Genomic DNA, 22,061 nt, shown 5'->3' with positions numbered 1-22,061 from the left:
CTTATCAAAAACCCATCAACCCGCGTCTTAAAAATATTTAGCGAGGTAGCCTCCACCACTTCAACGAGCAGAGAATTCCAGAGATTCACCACCCTTTGAGTGAAGAAGTTCCTCCTCAACTCCGTTCTAAACCGCCCCCCCTTTATCTTGAGGCTGTGCCCCCTAGTCCTACTGTCCTTTCTGAGCGGGAAGAGTCTCTCCACCTCTATCCCATCCATCCCATTCATCATCTTATACGTCTCAATGAGATCTCCCCTCATTCTTCTAAACTCTAACGAGTACAAGCCTAGTTTATTCAGCCTCTCCTCATAGCTCAACCCCCTCAACTCCGGCATCAGCCTAGTAAACCTCCTCTGCACTCCCTCCAAGGCCAAAATATCCTTGCGTAAGTACGGCGCCCAAAATGGTGGGTAAAAATGACCTTGATTTCATTTATTATCGCCACATGTATTAGTCTACAGTGAAAAGTATTGTTTCTTGTGCACTACATGGACAAAGCTAAGGAAAGATGGTACAATGGTTAGCACTGTGGCTTCTCAATGCCAACGACCCTGGTTCAATTCTGGCCTCAGGTCAATTCTCCCCGTGTGTTTGTGTGGATTTGCTCCGTTTTCCTCCCACAGCCCAAAGATGTGTGGGTTAGGTAGATTGGCCATAATAAATTGCCCCTTAGTTTCAGAGGGATTAACAGAGTAAATGCTTGGGATTTAAGGGATACAGCCTGGGTGGGATCATTGTCAGTGCAAGCTTGATGGGGCCAAATGGCCTCTTTCTACACTGTAGGGCTTCTATGATTTTTATGATTCTATGAAAGAGAATGCAGAATGTAGTGTTACAGTCATAACTATGGTGTAGAGAAAGATCAACTTAATGCAAGATAGGTCCATTCAAAAAAGTCTAACAGCAGCAGGGAAGAAGCTGTTTTTGAGTCGGTTAGTAAGTGTTGTCAGACTTTTGTACCTTTTCCCGATGGAAGAGAGTATGCCCGGGATGTGTGGGGACTTTAATTATGATTAAATTTAATTACTACTTTTCCAAGGCAATGGGAAGTGCAGACATTGTCAACAGTGGGAGGTTGGTTTAAGTGATGGACTGGCTTTCGTTCAAGACCCTTTGTAGTTTCTTGCAGTCTTGGACAGAGCTGAAGCCATACCAATCTGTGATACAACCAGAAAGAATGCTTTTTATGGTGCATCTGTAAAAGTTGGAGAAAGTTGTAGTGGACATGCCAAATTTCCTTAATCTTCTAAGTAGAGGCATTGGTAGGCTTTCTTAATACTAGCATTGGCATGAAGGGACCAGGACAAGATGCTGGTGACCTGGACACATAAAAACTTGAAGCTCTTGGCCATTTCTACGTCTTCCCCATTGATGTAGACAGGTGCATGTCCTCTGTGCTTTCTGAAGTCAATAATATTTTTGTTTGTTTTGTTGACTTTGAGGGAGGGACTATTACTTACATGGCAAAAAACTGCAGCATGCAACGGTGCAGAGGGACCTCGGGGTCCTTGTGCATGAGTCACAAAAATCCAGCCTGCAGGTGCAGCTGGTGGTCAGGAAGGCAAATGGGATGCTAGCCTTCATAGCGAGGGGGATTGAATATAAAAGTAGGGAGGTCTTGCTGCAACTGTACAGGGCACTGGTGAGGCCGCAGCTGGAGTACTGTGTGCAGTTTTGGTCGCCGCACTTACGCAAGGATATTTTGGCCTTGGAGGGAGTGCAGAGGAGGTTTACTAGGTTGATACCGGAGTTGAGGGGGTTGAGCTATGAGGAGAGGCTGAATAAACTAGGCTTGTACTCGTTAGAGTTTAGAAGAATGAGGGGAGATCTCATTGAGACATATAAGATGATGAATGGGATGGATAGGATAGAGGTGGAGAGACTCTTCCCGCTCAGAAAGGACAGTAGGACTAGAGGGCACAGCCTCAAGATAAAGTGGGGGGGGCGGTTTAGAACGGAGTTGAGGAGGAACTTCTTCACTCAAAGGGTGGTGAATCTCTGGAATTCTCTGCCCGTTGAAGTGGTGGAGGCTGCCTCACTAAATATATTTAAGATGCGGGTTGATAGGTTTTCGATAGGCAAGGGGATTAAGGGTTATGGGGAGAGGGCGGGAAAGTGGAACTGAGCCACGACAGATCAGCCATGATCTTATTGAATGGCGGGGCAGGCTCGAAGGGCTAGATGGCCTACTCCTGCTCCTATTTCTTATGTTCTTATGAGGGATTATTGTCATCGCATCAGTTCACCAGATTCTCTATCTCTTTCCTGTACACCGTCTCATTATTGTTTGAAATCTAACCATAATGGTAGTGTCATCAGCAAACTTGAAAAATTGAGTTGGAGGGGAATTTGGCCACACAATCAATCATCGGTGTATAAGTAGTATAGTAGGGGACTGAGGACACAACCTTGCGGTGCACCAGTGTTGAGGATGATCATGCAGGAGGTGTCGTTGCCTATCTTTACTGATTGCAGTCTGGGGTTAGGAAGTTCAGGATCCAGTCACAGAAGGAGGAGCTGAGACTCAGGCCATGGAATTTGGGGTTGAGTTTCGTAGGAATAATGGTGTTGAATGCTGAGCTGTAGTCGATAAATAGGAGTTTGACATAGATGTCTTTGTTATCTAGGTGTTCCAGTATTGACTGCAGGGCCAGGGAGATGGCATCTGCTGTGGATCTGGCGCTGATCAGATGACGGGATTATTTGTGGATCCAGGCTATCTGGGAGGCCAGACTTGATTCGTGCCATGACTAACCTTTCGAAGCACTTCATAAATGATAGCTGTCAGAGCCACTGGACTATAGTCATTAAGGTATGCTGCTTGACTTTTCTTTGGCACCAGGATGATGGTCATCTCCTTGAAGCAGATAGGAAGCTCAGATTGATGTGAAGAGAGGTTGAAGATGTCTACGGATAATCCCGCCAGCTGATCCGCGCTGGATCGGAACGCTCGTCCGGGTACTCAGTCCAGGCCTGTCGCTTTCCGTGGGTTGATCTTCAAGAAGGCTGCTCTGATGTCTGCAATGGTGATCCCAGGTACAGGTCGTGTCGCTGAGCACCAGGCAAGACTGTTCCCTTCCTGTTGGCGAACACTTCAGTGGTCACGGGCATTTGGCCTCTGACCTTTGGGTAAGCATTCTCCAAGGCGGCCTTCATGACACACGACAGCACAGAGTCACTGAGCAGAGACTGATAGCCAAGTTCTGCACACATGAGGACGGTCTCAACAGGAATCTTGGGTTCATGTCGCACTGTAACCCCCGTGACTTGCCTGGGTTTGCAAAACCTCACTTACTGTACTGTCTGGAGACAACACACATCTCTTTAACTTGTGCTTAATGCTCCTTCCACTCACATTGTCGGCATCTTTAAGACTTGAATAGCAGGTTAGTTGTAAAGACTCGCATTCTAATCAGTAATCTGTAAACTATCTGTGCTGTTATAGGCTCTGTCTGAGGCCAGAACTCTCCATTCACCTGACGAAGGGACAAATCCCGAAAGCTTGCGAGTTTACTATCAAATAAAATCGGTTGGACTTAAACCTGGTGTTGTCAGACTTCTTACTGTGTTTCACTGGGCAGCACACGTGGCAAAACAATGACTAGTAATGGAGCTAGTTTAAGTATCGATTCTGAACATAAACCCGGCAACACCCTAGACATAACAAATTGAAGCACATATTACTTAGATCATGATTTTTAAAAAAAGAGACAGTCTCAAGAGTAACTAGAGATGGGCAATAAATGCTGGCCTAGCCAGTGCGACCCACATCCTGTAAATGAAATTTAAAAGAATTTTACTATAATCTCACAATTTGGCTTTATTATGAATGCAGTTCTCCATTACTTCCTAGATTAAGCAACACTGGAACAAAGCCACTATACAAGTACGCAAGAGCTTGTTAATCTGAATGTAACTATTATACAACCATCCAATTTACAGCAGAAATAAGCCACTTGACCCTTTAAGCCTATTTTACCATTCAATAACGTTATGGTTGATTTGATTGACACTCAACTTCACATTCTGCCTACTCCTGATAAACATGTGGGTGAAAGATTATCAGGAATCTATCTTCATCTGCCCTAAAGATATTGAAAGGCCCTGCCTCAACCACCCTTTGAGGAAGAGAAGTCCGAAGTCTCTCAACCATCTGAGAGAAAAGACTTTTCCTCATCTCTGTCCTAAATGGGCGACCCTTTACTTTGAAGCGACGACCCCCAGTTCTAGATTCGCCCATAGGAGGGAACATCCTTTCCACATCCACCCTGTCAAGTCCCCTCAGGATCTTATATGCTTCAATCAAGTTGCTATTGTAAAGATGAACCATGCACAGGAAAATGAATCAGAGAAACATTCACTGAACCTTACAGCCCAGGAGGCGGCCATTTGGGAGATAGAGAGTCTGCTAAGGCAAGCAGCCCATCAGGTATTCCTTTCAACTTGTAATGGCTGGGATATTTAGTAGTCTTTGAGACCCAGCCGTATTCCAGATGATGGATATACATTCTCTATTGAAGACCTGGTGGATAGTAAGGATCATGTGACTTAGGCCTCAGAGCTATACAGTTCAGCAAAGCAATATTACTTGTTTCACAAGCCAATCTGCTGTATTAACATCTGACTAATAGGCCACATAGGAGGAGCTCTGGCCAGGCTGGACTCCCATCTACCATACTTCTGTTGGAAGTCCTATGTCATCACACACAAACTGACTTATCTCATCTTGAGAGGTCAACACAACCGGAAAAGTGACTTCTTTATCACTGGTTTCAGTCCATTGGCCTCTTAAGGAACATTGCATTGGACTCTGATTCTGGACATTGGGACTCAAATGAACCAATACTTAGTTTTTCTGTGGTCTCCAGATTGTAAAATCTTCATTTCTCTAACCCTCTCTTTTTCTATCTGAGCATGGAGATAATTTTACAATCCCTCCTTCCCACATTGAGTACGTGCAAATGAACTAAACCTCTGAGTGCATCCTATCTCGAGTCTGCTGTGGGGTTATTAACAGAAAATTGGATCACACAAAAAACTGAGGGGTTGGGGAAATATACCACCATTTGTGAATAAGGAAACCAATCTTAACATCTTATGTTTACAGTAAGATGCCATTAACCCCATTCCTGTTTGTAACGTACGCAATAAATATCAGTAGTGAGTAGGTCAATAAATGCAGCTTTAAGGACATGAGCAAATATAGACAAAAAGCCTGAAAAGTTGCTGCTTCTGCTTTTCTTGTCCTCCCACAAACTGTTCCTCCACCTCAAAATCCAGAAGCATTGTTGGAACTCGCAAAGTGCTTCTCCTCAGTAACATGTATATTATGCCACAGTTTATTAAGAGTTTAAGCGATTGACATATGCTGTTATATCTGTACATTGAACGAAATAATACAGCAAAATAGTTCAGTCAAAATTATATTTTGTCAGGATAAATGCAGGCCACATAATTAAACAAGTTCCTCAGGGCTACTCAGGTTAGGCTTGGATTTGGCTAGGTTCAGGTTAGATGATTTATTCATAAGAACACAATAGGAGCAGGAGTAGGCCATCTAGCCCTTCGAGCCTGCCACGCCATTCAATAAGACCATGGGTGATCTGAAGTGGATCAGTTCCGCTTTCCCGCTTTCTCCCCATAACCTTTAATACCCTTGTCTATCAGAAATCTAACTACCCGTGACAAATATATTCAACGAGGTAGCCTCCACCACTTCAATGGGCAGAGAATTCCAGAGATTCACCACCCTTTGAGTGAAGAAGTTCCCTTTAACTCTGTTCTAAACTGTCCCCCACCTTATTTTGAGGCTGTGCCCTCTAGTTCTGTTTTCCTTTTTAAGCTGGAAGAATCTCTCTACCTCTCTATAAGATCCCCCCCTCTGCCTTCTAAACTCTAACAAGTACAGGCCCAGTCTATTCAATCTCTCTTCATAACCTAACCCCCTCATCTCCGGTATCAGCCTGGTGAACCTTCTCTGTACTCCCTCCAAGGCCAATATATCCTTTCGCAAATAAGGGGACCAAAACTGCACACAGTACTCCAGCTGCGGCCTCACCAGTGCCCTGTACAGTTGCAACAAGACCTCCCTGCTTTTATATTCTATCCCCCTCGCTATAAAGGCCAACATTCCATTCGCTTTCTTGATCACCTGCTGCACCTGCAGACTGGGTTTTTGCAATTTGTGCACAAGGGTCCCCAGGTCCCTCTGCACCGTAGCATGCTGCAGCTTTTCACCCTTTAAATAATAATCCTTCCTACTATTATTTCTACCAAAGTGTATAACCTCACATTTGCTAACATTATACTCCATCTGCCAGGTCCTCGCCCACTCATTCAGCCTATCCAGATCTCTCTGCAGACTTTCCACGCCCTCCATGCAATTTCGCTTTTCCACTCATCTTCGTGTCATCAGCAAACTTTATTACCCTACACTCAGCCCCTCCTCCAGATCGTCTATGTAAATGGTAAACAGTTGAGGCCCCAGCACCGATCCCTGCAGCACTCCACGAGTCACCAACTGCCAACCAGAAAAGCACCCATTAATTCGAACTCTGCTTCCTGTTAGATAACCAATCCTCAATCCATGTTAACACTTTACTCCCAACTCCATGCACCCTAACCTTCTGCAGCAACCTTTTGTGAGGCACCTTATCGAATGCCTTCTGGAAATCTAACACCATATCCACCGGTTCCCCTCTGTCTACCGCACTAGTCGCATCCTCATAGAAATCCAATAAATTTGTTAAACATGACTTCCCCTTCACGAATCTGTGCTGCATCTGCTTGATTAAACCGTTCTTTTCTAGGTGTCTTGCTATTTCTTCTTTGATGATGGATTCAAGCATTTTTCCAACTATGGACGTTAAGCTAACTGGCCTATAATTCCCTGCCTTTTGTCTGCTACATTTTTTAAACAGCGGCGTAACATTAGCTGTTTCCAATCCTCCAGCACTTCCCTAGAGTCCAGCAAATTTTGATAAATAATTACTAAGGCATCTGCTATTACTTCTGCCATTTCTTTCAGAACCCTGGGATGCATTCCATCCAGTCCCGGGGACTTGTCTACCTTCAGTCCTGTTAGTCTACCAAGCACTATCCCTCTAGTGACAGTAATTGTATTAAGGACCTCATCTCCTATCATCCCTCTATCTTTAATATTCGGTAAACTCTTTGTGTCCCCCTCCATGAAGACCAATACAAAAAACTTATTTAAAGTCTCAGCCATTTCCTCGTTACCCACCGCTAAATCCCCCCTCTCGTCCTCCAAGGGTCCAACATTCACTCTAGCCAGTCTCCTCTTCTTTATAATCCTGTCTTATTACACTTCCAACTAGTTTAGACTGTCTAATGATCAAAATCACATTGAGATATGGAAGGTACAAACTGAATTCACCAGCAGGACAGTAGTATGTAATATGTAGTATTCAGAGTGGAGCTGGACAAATTGTTAAAATAATCCTGAACATTAACATTTCACAATGCATCTGTACTGTGCATTTTGCGAATACAGGCAGGAAGTTGATGAGGTAAACTGCAGTGATAGCAACTTCATTCTGTGGTATAACCTTGAAAAAAAAACCCAGCATGTCACCTTTAACAGCAGTTTCTAAATGAGTGTTTCACTTCCTCACTTATTCTTCTAACTCCGATTTGAAATAATTACTTTATGACATTTCTTGGTAATTACAGCACTTGTGCTGTATGAAAACAACACAGTTCCAATGTTTCATACCTGTGAATGTTTCAGCGCATGGATTGATTCCTGCAAGTCTTTTTGAGGTACCAAAATCTGATATTTTCAAGATTCCACTGTAGGTGTTTATCAGCACATTATCACCCTGGGGAAAGAATTTGTAATTTTTGCTTAAAATGGAAAAACCACCGTACAATTCTAAACTAATTTCTGTGAGCAGTACTGCTGATCTCGAGTAGAAATCATATGATAGTCATCAAAAAATCCTCACTTGAATTTGAGTCAGAGACATTAGATATGCTGAATTGCCAAGTAACTTTAGTCTACAAATGCTTTTCCCCTTTGAATTTGAAATTTTAGTCATCGAGTCACAGAGATTTACAGCATGGAAACAGGCTCTATGGCCCAACTTGTCCATGCCATCCTTATTAAGTCACAATTTCTTCAAACACACAGTTCATTTACATAAAAGCTCATGAAGAGTGAACTGGCTGGCCAGTATTCAGCAAGGGGGAAAATGAAGAGAGAAAAGGAAAGCTACGCAGACAGAAAAGAGAACATGTGTAATGTTCTGGTGCCTGGGTTACTGATAAGTTAAGCAGGTCAAGTTCCTTTACAGGCATGTGCTCTGATGCTCCCTGATTTCTGATAGTCATTGCTTAAAGTTGGATATGGCCAAACTCAGTAGCTGGAGAATTCAGATTTCAGAAAATGAGGTGAAAGCATCCTGTGGGAAATCCTGGGGATCAACAGCAACAGATTAAGGATTAGGGGGATATTGAAGGGCATTGGAGCTCAAAAAGATAGCTGAAGCTAATCGTGTTCCAGAGTTGAAGGAATTTGGCCAGCTCCTGCAATTTCCCAAGAGAAGAGAATCCACAATACAATTTGTCCTTCTGCAGTTAGGTAGGAGACTGTATGACACATGGCCAGACAGGCGCTACTTCTGCCACCAATATTCTAAATAGTATCACTTGGTGCTGAATAATCAAATTGTAAATCAAAGAATCACCAACAATCGGTCAAGCGACTGTCTGAAACTCAGAATAACTACACTTAAAAAAAACTGACCATCTCACTTTTGTTCACAGCAACATAACACAAAAAGTCACTTCTAAAGTTGCAATTTTTTACTGGGTGGGTTTCTACTCAATGTATCCTTAAAATGGTAAATGTTCTAAAATATCCCACACCAAGTTATACTGGTACTGGAATATTGTGCATTTTGTACAGAATGGAATTTGTTCTATTGCCCAAGTGTGGAGGGTGAACCAATTTAAAGGCTTGGATTTGACCTATCTGTTTTAGATTGAGGATGTTTGTTGGGCTATTCTCATAGATTCAGTTGCAGAAGTTATTTTTAAATACAAGTTGGCAACCAGATGGACTGTTCCCATTTCCTGGCAGCTTTGATTGCATTTCCTAACAAGAACAGGCAAGGCTCAGAGCTTCACCTTGTCGCTCCCGGAGATGAGTAAACGGAAGTTGGCACTGTTGTTTCTATGCTCATGAATGTGAGGCTATTTATAACTTTAGGCGACGGGGAAAGCAGGCGACGTCGGGAGCAGGGCCTTCTCAGAAAAATTTGAAGTGTCAAGCAGGCGAGAAAACTGGAGGTTCTTTTTAATGCTTCCATCTCTACTCTTGGCAAAAAGTTTGGCTTCAGAACCTCAGAAAAATACTCACTGCCCCACAAGCATGCAAGTCTCCACTTCCCCCACCATAACATTTTTGACTTGGAATGCCAATTTTGGGAGCTCTCGTGCTGTAGGCCTCAGGCTAGTGAGCAAATTTCTGTGACTTAACAAACTGAGTTTGTGTCAAACGTTAACAATCTGGGCTGCACTCAATCACACGTTCTCAAAATGAATGAGATTGTGCTGGCCCACTGGACCCAACTAAGAAAAAGAGATGCACAGTCATGAGGAATAACTCTACATTCAAAACTAGAATTCCAGAAGGGAATGTGATTATTGTTCTTCGATCATGGTATACCTTTATATCTCGATGAGCTATTTGATTGTCATGAAGGTATTTCAATCCTTCCAGGATCTGTTTGGTATAAAATCCAATGGTCTGTTCATTGTCCTTCAACGGGCCCCATTTTGATCGTAAGAGAGCAGAGAGGCTGCCTGTTCATTTATGTAAATATATAAAAACAACAGATCAATAAAAATGTCCACGAGAGCCTAGATAAACATTGTGAGGTTGAATTTCCTGGGTGGGGGGGAAGGGTGTCTCCCAATTACAGGCATAATTGAATGCAAGATCTGTGGAAACCATGAAAGAAATGCTTTGGTGATTGCTTACAATGTTTCAAGAGTTTCAGCAGATTTTCAGCTGAAGTTACAATGGATGATTCTGAGAACAGGTAAAGAAATGAATGGTGCATGCTTCAATTCTTCCAGATTATGCACCAAATATGATTAAGTCTGTAAGGATCAGCAAAGCTATTTATCCTACAACTCAGCTGGTAATTCACACTAAAAGCTTTCGCATTAATGCAGACAAAGGAAAAGTAACACATTTTCATATAGTGCCCTGCCACATTCTTCAGATGTTCCAATTTTGAAATGTGATCCCATGTTTTGTAGGAAAGGATAGCAGCCAGTTTACACACAGCAAGGCCCTAAAAATAGCCGAATGCCGAGCTAAATATAATTTGATAGTGTTGCTTGCACATGGGCCAATCGACCAGGCGGCGTTCAGGTTTGTTCACCATTCCCGATCCAGTGTGGGATAAAATGTCTGGGATGAAATAAGGTAAGAGAAAAATGATTGATGGCTGCAGTATTATGCTGCCAGTTGCTTGACTCTGCATGATGGAGAGGATTGGCAGTAGTTTCTGATACAATTATCATTGCAACAATACTGCAGGTACTGAGGCAGCTGTCAGCCATCAGGGAGCTCACTGGAAATGCCTGCATGAACCATCACTTCTCTGAGCACCCACCCTTTCAAAGTACGCGGTACACACTGGCTGGCCATTAATTGGACAGTTAAGCCTGAAATCGTTCTCCGGAGCCAAGAGTGTGTTTCACACCCACTTCTCAGCCCGCTGACTATGCATGCCTGACGGATGACAAATTCACGATTAAGTCTTACAGTGAAGACAGACAAAAATAACTGTTCAACAGCTCAGCCATTTCCTTTTATTTTTCATGACCAATTTCCTAGAAGCACTATGTAGAGGACCAATGCTCATTTTCGTTACTCTTTCTCGCTAGCTGTCTCTTATATTTTCTCCCTCTCTTTATTCAGTCATTCTTTGATGCCTACTAACTGAGCCTATCCAACATAGGCATGTTAACCAGAATGCACTGTTGACTTTTTAATAGACAGAAACATTAACCACTTAAACTCCAGCTGTCCATAAGAGAAACCTTTGTGCTGAAACACGGGTCAAATAAATACCAACCTGAAGTACACAGGTGGTCAGTCTTAAAAGGTTAACTACATTGTTGCCTTAAATCAAGACAGGTGCCACGTCCTCTCAAAAAAAGTACAATAAAAGGTTGCTTTATTATTAATAGCTTTAAGCACATCAGAGAAATTCATCTTTTATGCTTCACCCATCTTAAGATAACTAAAAAATATTGGGTAATGTGGCACTTAATTTTAAACATTTACATTTATTTTCCTGTTCATTCAAAACTTTCCAAAACTGAGGATGGATCTAGTGTCTGGGCTTCTTTTTCATTCCATGTTGAATAGAATATAAACAAACATACCTCCAGGAACCTGCTCCATAAATATCTTAATGAAACCATTTTCACTGATAGAGCCCAGATATTGTACAATGTTCTTGTGCTTGAGGTGCTTGTGAAGCGCAATTTCTTCATGGAGAGGTTGGGAATACCTACAGAACATTGACAGAAACACAACCGCTTAAAAACAGGAATCATAAATGAACATTTTTCACCTCATTTTAAAGTGTTTCATAAAATAGGCTGGGGTAGAAAAATGTACACATGATCCAAGGATTTTTCTTTAGTTAAAAATACCCTTTCACTGATTTAGGAATTTATTAAATCTTCTTGGCCATCAATAGTGTGGAGATCTTTAAGTAATACTTTATCACTTTGTGCTAGTACTGAGTCAAGGCGCAGCATTTCCCTACCTCCAGGTGGAAGGCCGGGGGATCAGGTAAAAAGTGCAAGGGAGCCTTGATGGGATAGTTCCAAAGAAGTCTCCTAGCAGTGGGTTTGCACATAGAACAAGTGCTCGCCACACAGATGCAGGCAACTCATTTAAATAATTAAAGTCCTTTCCTTGGACAGCTGTGGGAGACTGTTAACAAAGAACAACCCAGCACGGGAAACAGGCCCTTCGGCCCAACAAGCCCGCGCCGCCGCATCACCCTACACCTATTCTACCCTGCGTGTCTACGAATAGAACCCCTGACTTAGCCAGATTCAGGGGAGAATAGTGTCAATTTGGTAAAACCAATCAGCCTAAGAGCACATCTTTGGGGTGTGGGAGGAAACCGGAGCGCCCGGAGGAAACCCACACAACCACAGGGAGAATGCACAAACTCCCACAGACACAGGCCCAAATCCATGCATCTGCACAGCTAGCAGTGCTAGTCACTGAGCTGTTGCGGCGCCCTTCTACTGGTCCAGGATCAAGCACACACACCGACACGAAGTACTAGGCCACTCCTGGAACCTCCAAGAGTAGCCCACGCACGACCCACCGTGTGCATGCCCCTCGTTGGGCCATGAAGCCTCCATCTCCATGGTCATGGGTAGGGAAGACCATCCCCACTGCCCCGTGGGGTTTTAGGCCTAACTTTCTCCTTACTTCTCACCTTTGAGGTGTCGCAGCAGTGCCTCCCTTTCCAGATGGTGCAGTGCCACCCACTTTCTTTATAGCTGCCAGCCATGTGACAGGCTCAATGTATTGAGAGCCCATCCATGGTCTTTAATTGGACAGCAAGCTGGGAGGCAGCCAATTAGGAGGCCATCCCCAGGAAAATAGTGGAGCTGGTCCTGTTTCTCATCCTGATTTCAGGTTCCTGAAGCTCTCAGTTAAATCCTCTCTGATTTCAGCATGCTGGACCTTGGCATCAGAAAGCCATGGGTTCAGTCTCACTCCAGAGGCTTGAGCACATAATCTAGGACCAATGCTTCAGTGCAGTGCTGAGGGAGTGCAGCACACTCAGAAATGCCATCTTTCAAAGAGGCGTTAAATTAAAGCCATCTAGCCCTTCGAGCCTGCCCCGCCATTCAATAAGATCATGGCTGATCTGAAGGGGATCAGCTCCACTTTCTCCCCACAACCCTTAATTCCCTTGTCTATCAGAAACCTATCTACCCGTGACTTAAATATATTCAGCAAGGTAGCCTCCACCACTTCAACAGGCAGAGAATTCCAGAGATTCACCACCCTTTGAGTGAAGAAGTTCCTCTAAACTGCCCCCTCCCCCTCTTTTGAGGCTGTGCCCTCAAGTCCTGCTATCCTTTCTAAGCAGGAAGAATCTCTCTACCTCTACCCTATCTATCCCCTTCATTATCATATATGTCTCTATAAGATCCCCCCTCAGCCTTCTAAACCCTAATGAGTACAGACCCAGCCTATTTAGTCTCTCTTCATAGGCTAACCACCTCATCTCCGGTATCAGCCTAGTGAACCTTCTCTGCACTCCCTCCAAGGCCAATATATCCTTCCGCAAGTGCAGCGACCAAAACTGCACACAGTACTCCAGCTGCGGCTTCACCAGTGCCCTGTACAGTTGCAGCAAGACCTCCCTGCTTTTATATTCTATCCCCCTCGCTATAAAGGCCAACATTCCATTCGCCTTCTTGATCACCTGCTGCACCTGCAGACTGGGTTTTTGCGATTTGTGCACAAGGACCCCCAGGTCCCTCTGCACCGTAGCATGCTGCAGCTTTTCACCATTTAAATAATAACCCCTCCTACTATTATTTCTGCCAAAGTGGATAACCTCACACTTGCTAACATTGTACTCCATCTGCCAGGTCCTCGCCCACTCGCTCAGCCTATCCAGATCCCTCTGCAGACTTTCCACACCCTCCACACAATTTGCTTTTCCACTCATCTTCATGTCATCAGCAAATTTCGTTACCCTACACTCAGCCCCCTCCTCCAGATCATCTATGTGCCAATTATTATATTTGGAAAGTACTTAATTGGGTATAAAGTGCTTTGAGACATCCTAATATTGCCAAAAGCACTAAATAGATAACTCCCTTGCTTTCATTCTGAATCAGCATCATCACGGAATAACTGGCAGCACTGTTGATAAATCATTGTCAGCATCCTTAGCATTGTTAAATACACAGTTTAGTTCTTGTTGCTCTGTCCAAAAATGAAATACCAATAGTTGGGTGGAAAGTTTCAACCAGATCAGCACAGAAAGAAAATCTGGGTGCAGTGGACTAGCTACTCCACCCTAAAGGTGTCTGCTTATTTTAATATTCATTTAAATTAACAGAAAGTGAAAACAGGTGGGCCCTGATCCCGGGTCCCTTCCTTCCCAAATATCTGTTTTGTACTGAGAAAGAAAATGCTTATCATCCAAGCACTAAGTATCTGAGAACCTTTACCAATGTCCATCAGAGTAACTGCCCAAACACATTTCCTGCATGACTCTCACAGCCAGCAAACAAAGGGAGTCTCCGTCCCATCAATCTGGGGAGATTTGGAAACCACGGCAACCTTCAGTACCTCAGTTTTTGTTATTAAGAGTCAGTGCTTTCATTCTCAGGTCTTGCTGTTAATGAAGGGGCGGCACAGTGGTTAGCACCACTGCCTCACAGCGCCAGGGATCCGAGTTCGATTCCAGCCTTGGTAACTATTTGTGTTGAGTTTGCACATTCTCCCCGTGTGTGCGCGGGTTTCCTCCAGATGCTTTGGCTTCCTCCCACAGTCCAAAGATATGCAGGTTAGGTGCATTGGCCTTGCCAAAATGCCCCTTAGTATCCGAAGATGTGTAGGCCAGGGGGATAAGTGGGGTAAATTTATGGGGTTACGGAGGTAGGTCTAAGCGGGATGCTCTGCTGGAGAATCAGTGCAGACTTGATGGGCTAAATACCCTTGTTCTGTGTTGTGGGATTCTATGACACTACTCAGCAAATCCATTGTCACAAACAAAAACAGTGGTTACCAAGAGCTAGATGTTTTGGATTCTGCATGCTGCAACCTAAAGCTTCCAAGCTTGAAAGGAAGTCTGATATCACATTACATGCAATTTGCATGGACAATTGTTTGCTTTCTCAAGGTATTCACAGTTACTTGCCTGCTGTCCCTTTCTGGGATCTCTTTGATAGCAATTCTGACCTGATTGCTAAGGTCTCTACCTGCATAGACCATTCCAAATGTTCCTTTACCCAATACAACCTTTTCTCCGTTCTCATCATATTCATAATCATACTGCAAAACACAAAATGGAAAAAAGAAAAGTAAGCAATTTATACTGATTTTACTTTACTCTTTGGGTTTTTATATTTCCTTTGCAGATTAATAAATCTAAACATGAATAAATTTGATGTATAATTAAATCCATTCTTTATACCATGTCCATTGTTCACCATGGGAAAACACCAGTAAACATTTCAAGCAACAAAAATCCACAGTGCTCAGCACTGCTGTCTCACAACGCCAGGGACCCGAGTTCGATTCCTGGCTTGGGTCACTGTGCTGAACCTGCAGGTTCTCTGTCTGCGTGGATTTCCTCCAGCTGCTCTGTTTTCTTCCCACAGTCCTAAAGATGTGCTGGTTAGGTGCATTGGCCACGCTAAATTCTCCATCAGTGTACAGGAACAGGTGCCTGTGCGTGGCGACTTGGGGATTTTCACGGCAACTTCATTGCGATGTAATGTAAGCCTTCTTGTCACTAATAAAATCAATTTTAACTCCATGTTGCAACTTAATGATGAGCACATTTACTGAGGACAGTTTTGATATTTGGGTTTTGATTTGCAGACTGTGCTGGCTGGCAGCCCATTCCACATGCTCCACTATCCTGTCACAGAGAAAGCAGCGGCTGCCAAATCCTAGATCAGTTGGATCTCCGCATGCTGTGATCCAAAATTGTTTTCAGGCTAAGTAACTTGTTCTCATATTATCTGCCTACACACAGTTTTTGTGTACAAGAGGGGGCGATTATGATTTCGATGCATTGGCCTCAGCTGTGCAGGTGAGCTAAGAATGCTAAACCAAAGTCTTGAAGCAGCTGGCAGCTCACAGCTTCAGGAACAATCAGCCATTTAAGATGCCAGCAGAGAGACAAAGGAATGTACTTGGAGGAGGATCGGCCATGGTGACAATGCATGAGGAGGTGCGGGGATAGTTAGCCGCAGCTCACAAAGCCAATCTGGAGCCAACACTCACTCCTCCTAATTTCACAAAAGAAAAATACATTGTATTGAAGTGGCACAATGGCACAGTAGTTAGCACCTCTGCCTCACAGCACCAGGGACCTGGGTTCAAGTGCGATCTCGGGCAACTGTCTGTGGAGTTTTCACATTCTCTTCGTGCCTGCATGGGTTTCTTCCGGTGCTCCAGTTTTCCCCCATTGTTCAAAGATATATTGGTTGGGTGGATTGCCCCTAGTGTTGGGGGAATTAGCAGGATAAACGTACGGGGTTAAGGGGATAAGGCTTGGGTGGGATTGTTGTTGGAGCAGACACGATGGGCCGAACGGCCTCCTTCTGCACCATAGGGATTCTATGATTTTTGAACTTTTTTTGGCATTTCCTGATTGGACATCCAGTGCAAAGCGTGAAACGTTTGCACAGCAGACTGTGTACCAAAATGCAGAGAACTGGTCAACCCACAGAAAAAAATGATAAGATAACATTAAGTGGTAGAATAGTGAAGTAGATAAGAAAGAAAGCCATGCATTAAACTAGCATTTTTCATGACCACCAGAGGTCTCAAAGTACTTTACAGCCAATGAAGTATTTCTGAAGTGTAGTCACTGTTATAATGTACAAAACATTCCTGTTGTAGTGTAGGATAAAGAAAATTATTGATTAGATGGGCATAGTAGGTGTCCAGAGTGTTCTCCTCCCCCCTCCAGAGTGACTGAAAGGGGCCATTTCGATTCATAGCATGCATAAATTATTTGAATTTAGACCTAGAGGAGCTGATATCAAAATTTAATTAGGACACCAAAAGAGGAATAATTTCAATATTTTAATAGGTCAAAGGAACCTGAAAATGCAAATCGAGCAGATAGAGGAAGGGGCGAAAAGTGACTGATGGAAATCAATATGAGTGAGGCGGTTCATTTTGGTGAAAACATTTTAACAGCAGCAATTCTATTGAAAATGAAAGTAAGCTTGGTTTTGTGAGATCGCAGAAAGATGACAGTATATATATTCACAGGACTTTATAACAACACCTCAGGCTGAGGAGATGGCAAGCAGCTAGGGCTGAAATTTTCCAGCCCAGAAGCTGTGGCACCTGCCATAGGAGATTCGGTGTCCCAGTCAAACGTCCACCAATTTTCGGCAGGACTGGAAGATCTCAATGGCAGGGAACAAAAGGAAAATCCCACTCTCGGTTTTATCACAGAGATGGAGAAAATAAAAAGTAACAATATATTCAACAGTATGATCTCAGTATTGGTACAGTACTGAGCTCCATAATACAAACTTAAAATTTATTTTAGTCACAAATAAGGCTTACATTAACACTACAGTGAAGCTACTGTGAAATTCTCCTAGTCACCACAGTCTGGCGCCTGTTCGGGTCAACACACCTAACCAGCATGTCTTCCAGAATGTGGGAGGAAACCAGAGCACCCGGAGGAAACCCACGCAGACACAGGGAAAACATACAAACTCCACACAGACAGTGATGGGAATCGAACCTGGGTCCCTGGCACGGTGATGCAACAGTGCTAAATACTGTGCTACCATGCCACCTCAGGATGGATATAGATGGAGAGACTTTAGAGAGGCACAATTCACTAGAATACTGCCTGGTATTAGATTGGAAAATTATAACACAAGTGTTAAAAATAATGGAAAAAAGCACCAGGTGGAAAAAAAAGGCCATTTTTAATTCTTGAGAGTACCAGAAAAAGATTAAATGGAAGAGAGTCAGAAGAGAGCATAATAATCTTACCTAAGCTGTCAGAAAGCTGTGGAATGGCCAATAACATATTTTAAGTCTTTGCCTACTATGCTTAACTTCTTTGATGGCAATTATCACAAATGCCTATCCAACTAATTTTTCCCTCTTCAGACATCTCATTTTCACTTTACCCTTTTTTCAAAAGATATTTGCCGAAATAGTGCTTTGGATAAATACTAAAAATACTGTTTTTTCATATTCCAAATCACAACCCATCACCAAAAAACCACAGCATGTCAACAAACACATAAGAGAACTAATCAACTAAAAGAAAGAGCACTATCCTCACATGTCAGAAAGAGAGTTAGACCAAACTAAAGGCGAAAGAACACATTTATAAATTCCACGACCAGTTGATGAAAACCCATTGATTAAAAAGGGAGTTGCAGCAAGAAGACAAAGGTTCTCAAACAAATGTTTTAGCCTAAATATCCATGAATTAATTTTCAAATTACCAACACAAGCTGTCATCACAAGTTGCAATCCTCATGTTAAACTCAAACAATAGGATAACAAATTAGAGATATCATCAAGAGTACATAATGTGCAGGGCTGCAAAGGGCTCAACATCTTTCCACTGAAGGTCCTGCAACAAAACCCTATAGAAATAATAAAACAAACTCCAAAACAAAATATAATGCTCTAACTACAAAGTTCAATGGGGAGGTCAATAGTACTGGCAAGAGATTACACCCTCCAGGGCCGCCCAGTCATCAGACACTCAGAGACAAGATGCACAGTGGTTAGCACTGCTGCCTCATAGTTCAATTCCAGCCTTGGGTCACTGTCTGTGCGGAGTCTGCACGTTCTCCCTGTGTTTATGTGGGTTTCCTCCAAGCACTCCGGTTTCCTCCCACAGTCCGAAAGACGTGCTGGTTAGGTGAACTGGCCATGCTAAATTCTCCCTCAGTGTACTTGGGCAGATGCCAGAGTGCAGCGACTAGGGGATTTTCACAGTAACTTCATTGCAGTATTAATGTAAGCCGACTTGTGACACTAATAAATAAATAACTTTAAACAAGATGTGGAATTAATTCTCAATATATTTAAAATTCTGTTCCAGCCATTACTTGGAAAAGAGAAAGATACTTTCTGAATGAACTCAACCTCAGTTCATGCTGGCTAACATCCAGGTTAGTTTGAAATCCAACTCCAGACATGTGTGTGCTCTTTGCTACGCTTATCCAAAAAGATACAATTCAGGCAATTTACAGTAATATGTGAAATCAAGTTTTGGAATAAATCCAGCCTCATGAAACCACGATTCGGACTGCATCAATTTGCATCACTTCAGCTACATGACTTTGCTTTGTTAGACACTGAATTTTTGAACTCCCCCATTTGAAAGAAAAATGGTTATTCATGTACAAGATATGGAAGACACCACTAATGGTGGTTAAATGGCACTGATATATCAATTATTGACAGCATATTTGGAAAATGAAGATCAAGTTCAAGTCCAGTGCGAGTTGCACAGAGATTGAATAAATTATAACAATGTGTGAGAAGAGTCATTGCTTTGTTTGAACCAGCGGAGTGCCTCAAGGATCTGTTCTGGGACCCTTGTTGTTTGTCATTTTCATAAATGACCTGGATGAGGAAGTGGAGGGATGGGTAAGTAAGTTCGCTGATGACACGAAGGTCGGTGGTGTTGTGGATGATCTGGAAGGATGGCAAAAGTTGCAGCAGGACATAGATAGGATGCAGGACTGGGCGGAGAAGTGGCAGATGGACTTCAACGCGGATAAATGTGTAGTCGTCCATTTTGGCAGAACCAACGGGATGAACGAGTACACTATCAAGGGCAGAAGTCTGAGTAGTGTTGAGGAGCAGAAGGATCTTGGGGTCCGGGTCCACAGGACTCTTAAATCGGCCTCGCAGGTGGAGGAGGTGGTCAAGAAGGCGTATGGTGTACTGGCCTTCATTAATCGAGGGATTGAGTTTAGGAGTCGGGAGGTAATGCTGGAACTTTATAAGACCCTTGTCAGGCCTCATTTGGAGTATTGTGCGCAGTTCTGGTCGCCTCACTATAGGAAAGATGTAGAATCTATTGAAAGGGTGCAGAGGAGATTTACAAGGATGTTGCCTGGACTGGGAGGCATGCCTTATGAAGTTAGGTTGAGGGAGCTGGGACTCTTTTCCCTGGAGAGACGAAGGTTGAGAGGCGACCTGATAGAAGTTTACAAAATGTTGAGAGGAATAGATAGGGTGGACTCTCAGAGGCTATTTCCCCGGTTTGAAATGGTCGCTACGAGAGGACACAGATTTAAGGTGCGGGGAGGGAGGTTCAGAAGTGATGTTAGGGGTAAGTTTTTCACTCAGAGGGTGGTGAGTGAATGGAATCGGCTGCCGTCAGTGGTGGTGGAGGCGAACTCGCTGGGGTCTTTTAAAAGACTTCTGGATGAGTATATGGGGTTTAATGAGATTGAGGGTTATAGATAGGTCTGTAGGTTGGTAGGTGATGTGATCGGCGCAACTTGTGGGCCGAAGGGCCTGTTTGTGCTGTAGTGTTCTATGTTCTATGTTCAAACAAAATTGGGAGAGAAAGAGCATTTTCTTACTTAAGTTACATGTACCAGTCAGTAAGAATAATGCACAGACAAAAGTGACAAAAGCAAAGGACATAATTTTCAGAAAATGCCCAAAAATTGAGACAATGAGAATTAAATTAATTTGAAAAATACAAGATTTAAAGGCCAGAGTGAGTATCAGCCATGGATCTAATCCCTCTTTCTGTCACATAGTAATACACTTGCATTGTCAAACCAGTTGGAGCTGACCTGACCAAAATCTTTAAAATCTTGTATTGTATATTTAACTTAATATTGTCTTGTAATTCCCAAAATTAACCCTCTTTAAAGTCTAGTTACTCAATTAAACCCAATTTGTGGGATTTAATCTTAAAAGGAAACAACAGCATATTTAAATAGTGCCTTTAAAGTTTATTTATTAATCACAAGTAGGCTTACTTTATCACTGCAATGAAGTTACTGTGAAAATTACCTAGTCGCACTACGGCGCCTGTTCGAGTAGAAGTTAGCACGGCCAACACATCTAATCAGCTCGTCTTTCGGACTGTGGGAGGAAACTGGAGCATCCAGAGAAAACCCATGCAGACACGGGGAGAACATGCAAACTTCAAAGATCATGACCAAAGCTGGGAATTGAACTCAGATCCCTGGCGCTGTGAGCAGCAGTGCTAACTACTGTGCCACTAACAGAATGACCAACATGCTTCACAGAAACATTATAAAAATCAAATATGACACTAAGCCACGTAAGATGTTAGGTGAGGTGAACAAAAGCCTTGTCAAAGAGATTTGAAATGTCTTAAAGGAGGAAAGTGAGGTAGAGAGGGGTGAGCAGGAAAGTCCAGAGGTTCAGGCCTGGGCAACCCAAGGCACAGTTAAAAGTGGAACAATTAAAATCAGCAACTCTCAAAAGGCCAGAATCAGATGAGTGCAGATATTGCAGAGGAGATTATGGAGATAGGGAGGGACTAGCCCTTGAAGAGATTTGAAAAAAGGGATGGAAATTTTAATATCAAGACATTGCTCCAAAGTTAGCTAATATTGGTCAGTGAGAAATAGGTGAAAAGTGAGCGTGACTTAGTGTGAGCTAAGAAAATAGACAGCAGAGGTTTGGATGACATCAACTATTTGGAGACAAAAAGATGTGGGAGACCAGCCAGGAGTGCATTTGATCAACAGCATCTGGAGGTAGTAGGACTTTAGTAAAAGATGAGTTGAGGCCAATTAAATCCAACAAATGGTGTTTTTGTGTGAAGAGGTTGGCTCTACAACAGAAAATATGGAAATGAGACTGAAGAAAGATAAATTAGGTGAGAAAAATGGGGGAGTGGGAATAATTCTATGATATTAAAACCTCCTCATGAAGGGCAGAATACAATCTCACTCTGGCATCTAATTGTTCCACTATGAAAATGCGAGGTAACCACTGACATATTTAAATAGAGCCCCAATAGGGAGACTGGTTTCAAACTAGTTGGTGCTGCGTGCATTTTATAAAGATTAGGAAATTCAGCAGTGAAACGGAGACAGAGCTGCAAACTTTCTAGGCCAAATGCCTGTTTCATCATTTCTTGTGGGTCAGGAAAAGCAGGAGTACTTACCCCAGACCCCTCAGTAGAAGTTTTCTGCCTCCTTGCCATGCCTCAATCTCCAACCTCTCCTCCAGCCCTCTCAATTGCTAGCTTCACTCAACCTTCCACCCCAATCTTCTGTTCCTCTCCAGCTCT

The 22,061-nt window shown here is 43.1% G+C and overlaps 1 protein-coding gene across 1 annotated transcript in view; it reads right to left on the bottom strand.

Moving 5' to 3' along the window:
- LOC145345099 (mitogen-activated protein kinase kinase kinase 5-like) overlaps nt 1-22,061 on the bottom strand; it is a 139,750-nt gene that overhangs the window by 44,945 nt on the left and 72,744 nt on the right. The window contains 4 exon segments of the mRNA XM_080192701.1: nt 7,736-7,841; nt 9,692-9,828; nt 11,428-11,555; nt 14,958-15,091. Coding sequence (XP_080048827.1) covers nt 7,736-7,841; nt 9,692-9,828; nt 11,428-11,555; nt 14,958-15,091 — 505 coding nt within the window.

Source organism: Carcharhinus amblyrhynchos, chromosome 7, assembly GCF_965287045.1.
Source record: "Carcharhinus amblyrhynchos chromosome 7, sCarAmb.v2.hapA, whole genome shotgun sequence".
Classification (NCBI taxonomy): domain Eukaryota; kingdom Metazoa; phylum Chordata; class Chondrichthyes; order Carcharhiniformes; family Carcharhinidae; genus Carcharhinus; species Carcharhinus amblyrhynchos.
This window is presented reverse-complemented; position numbering and strand designations above follow the sequence as displayed.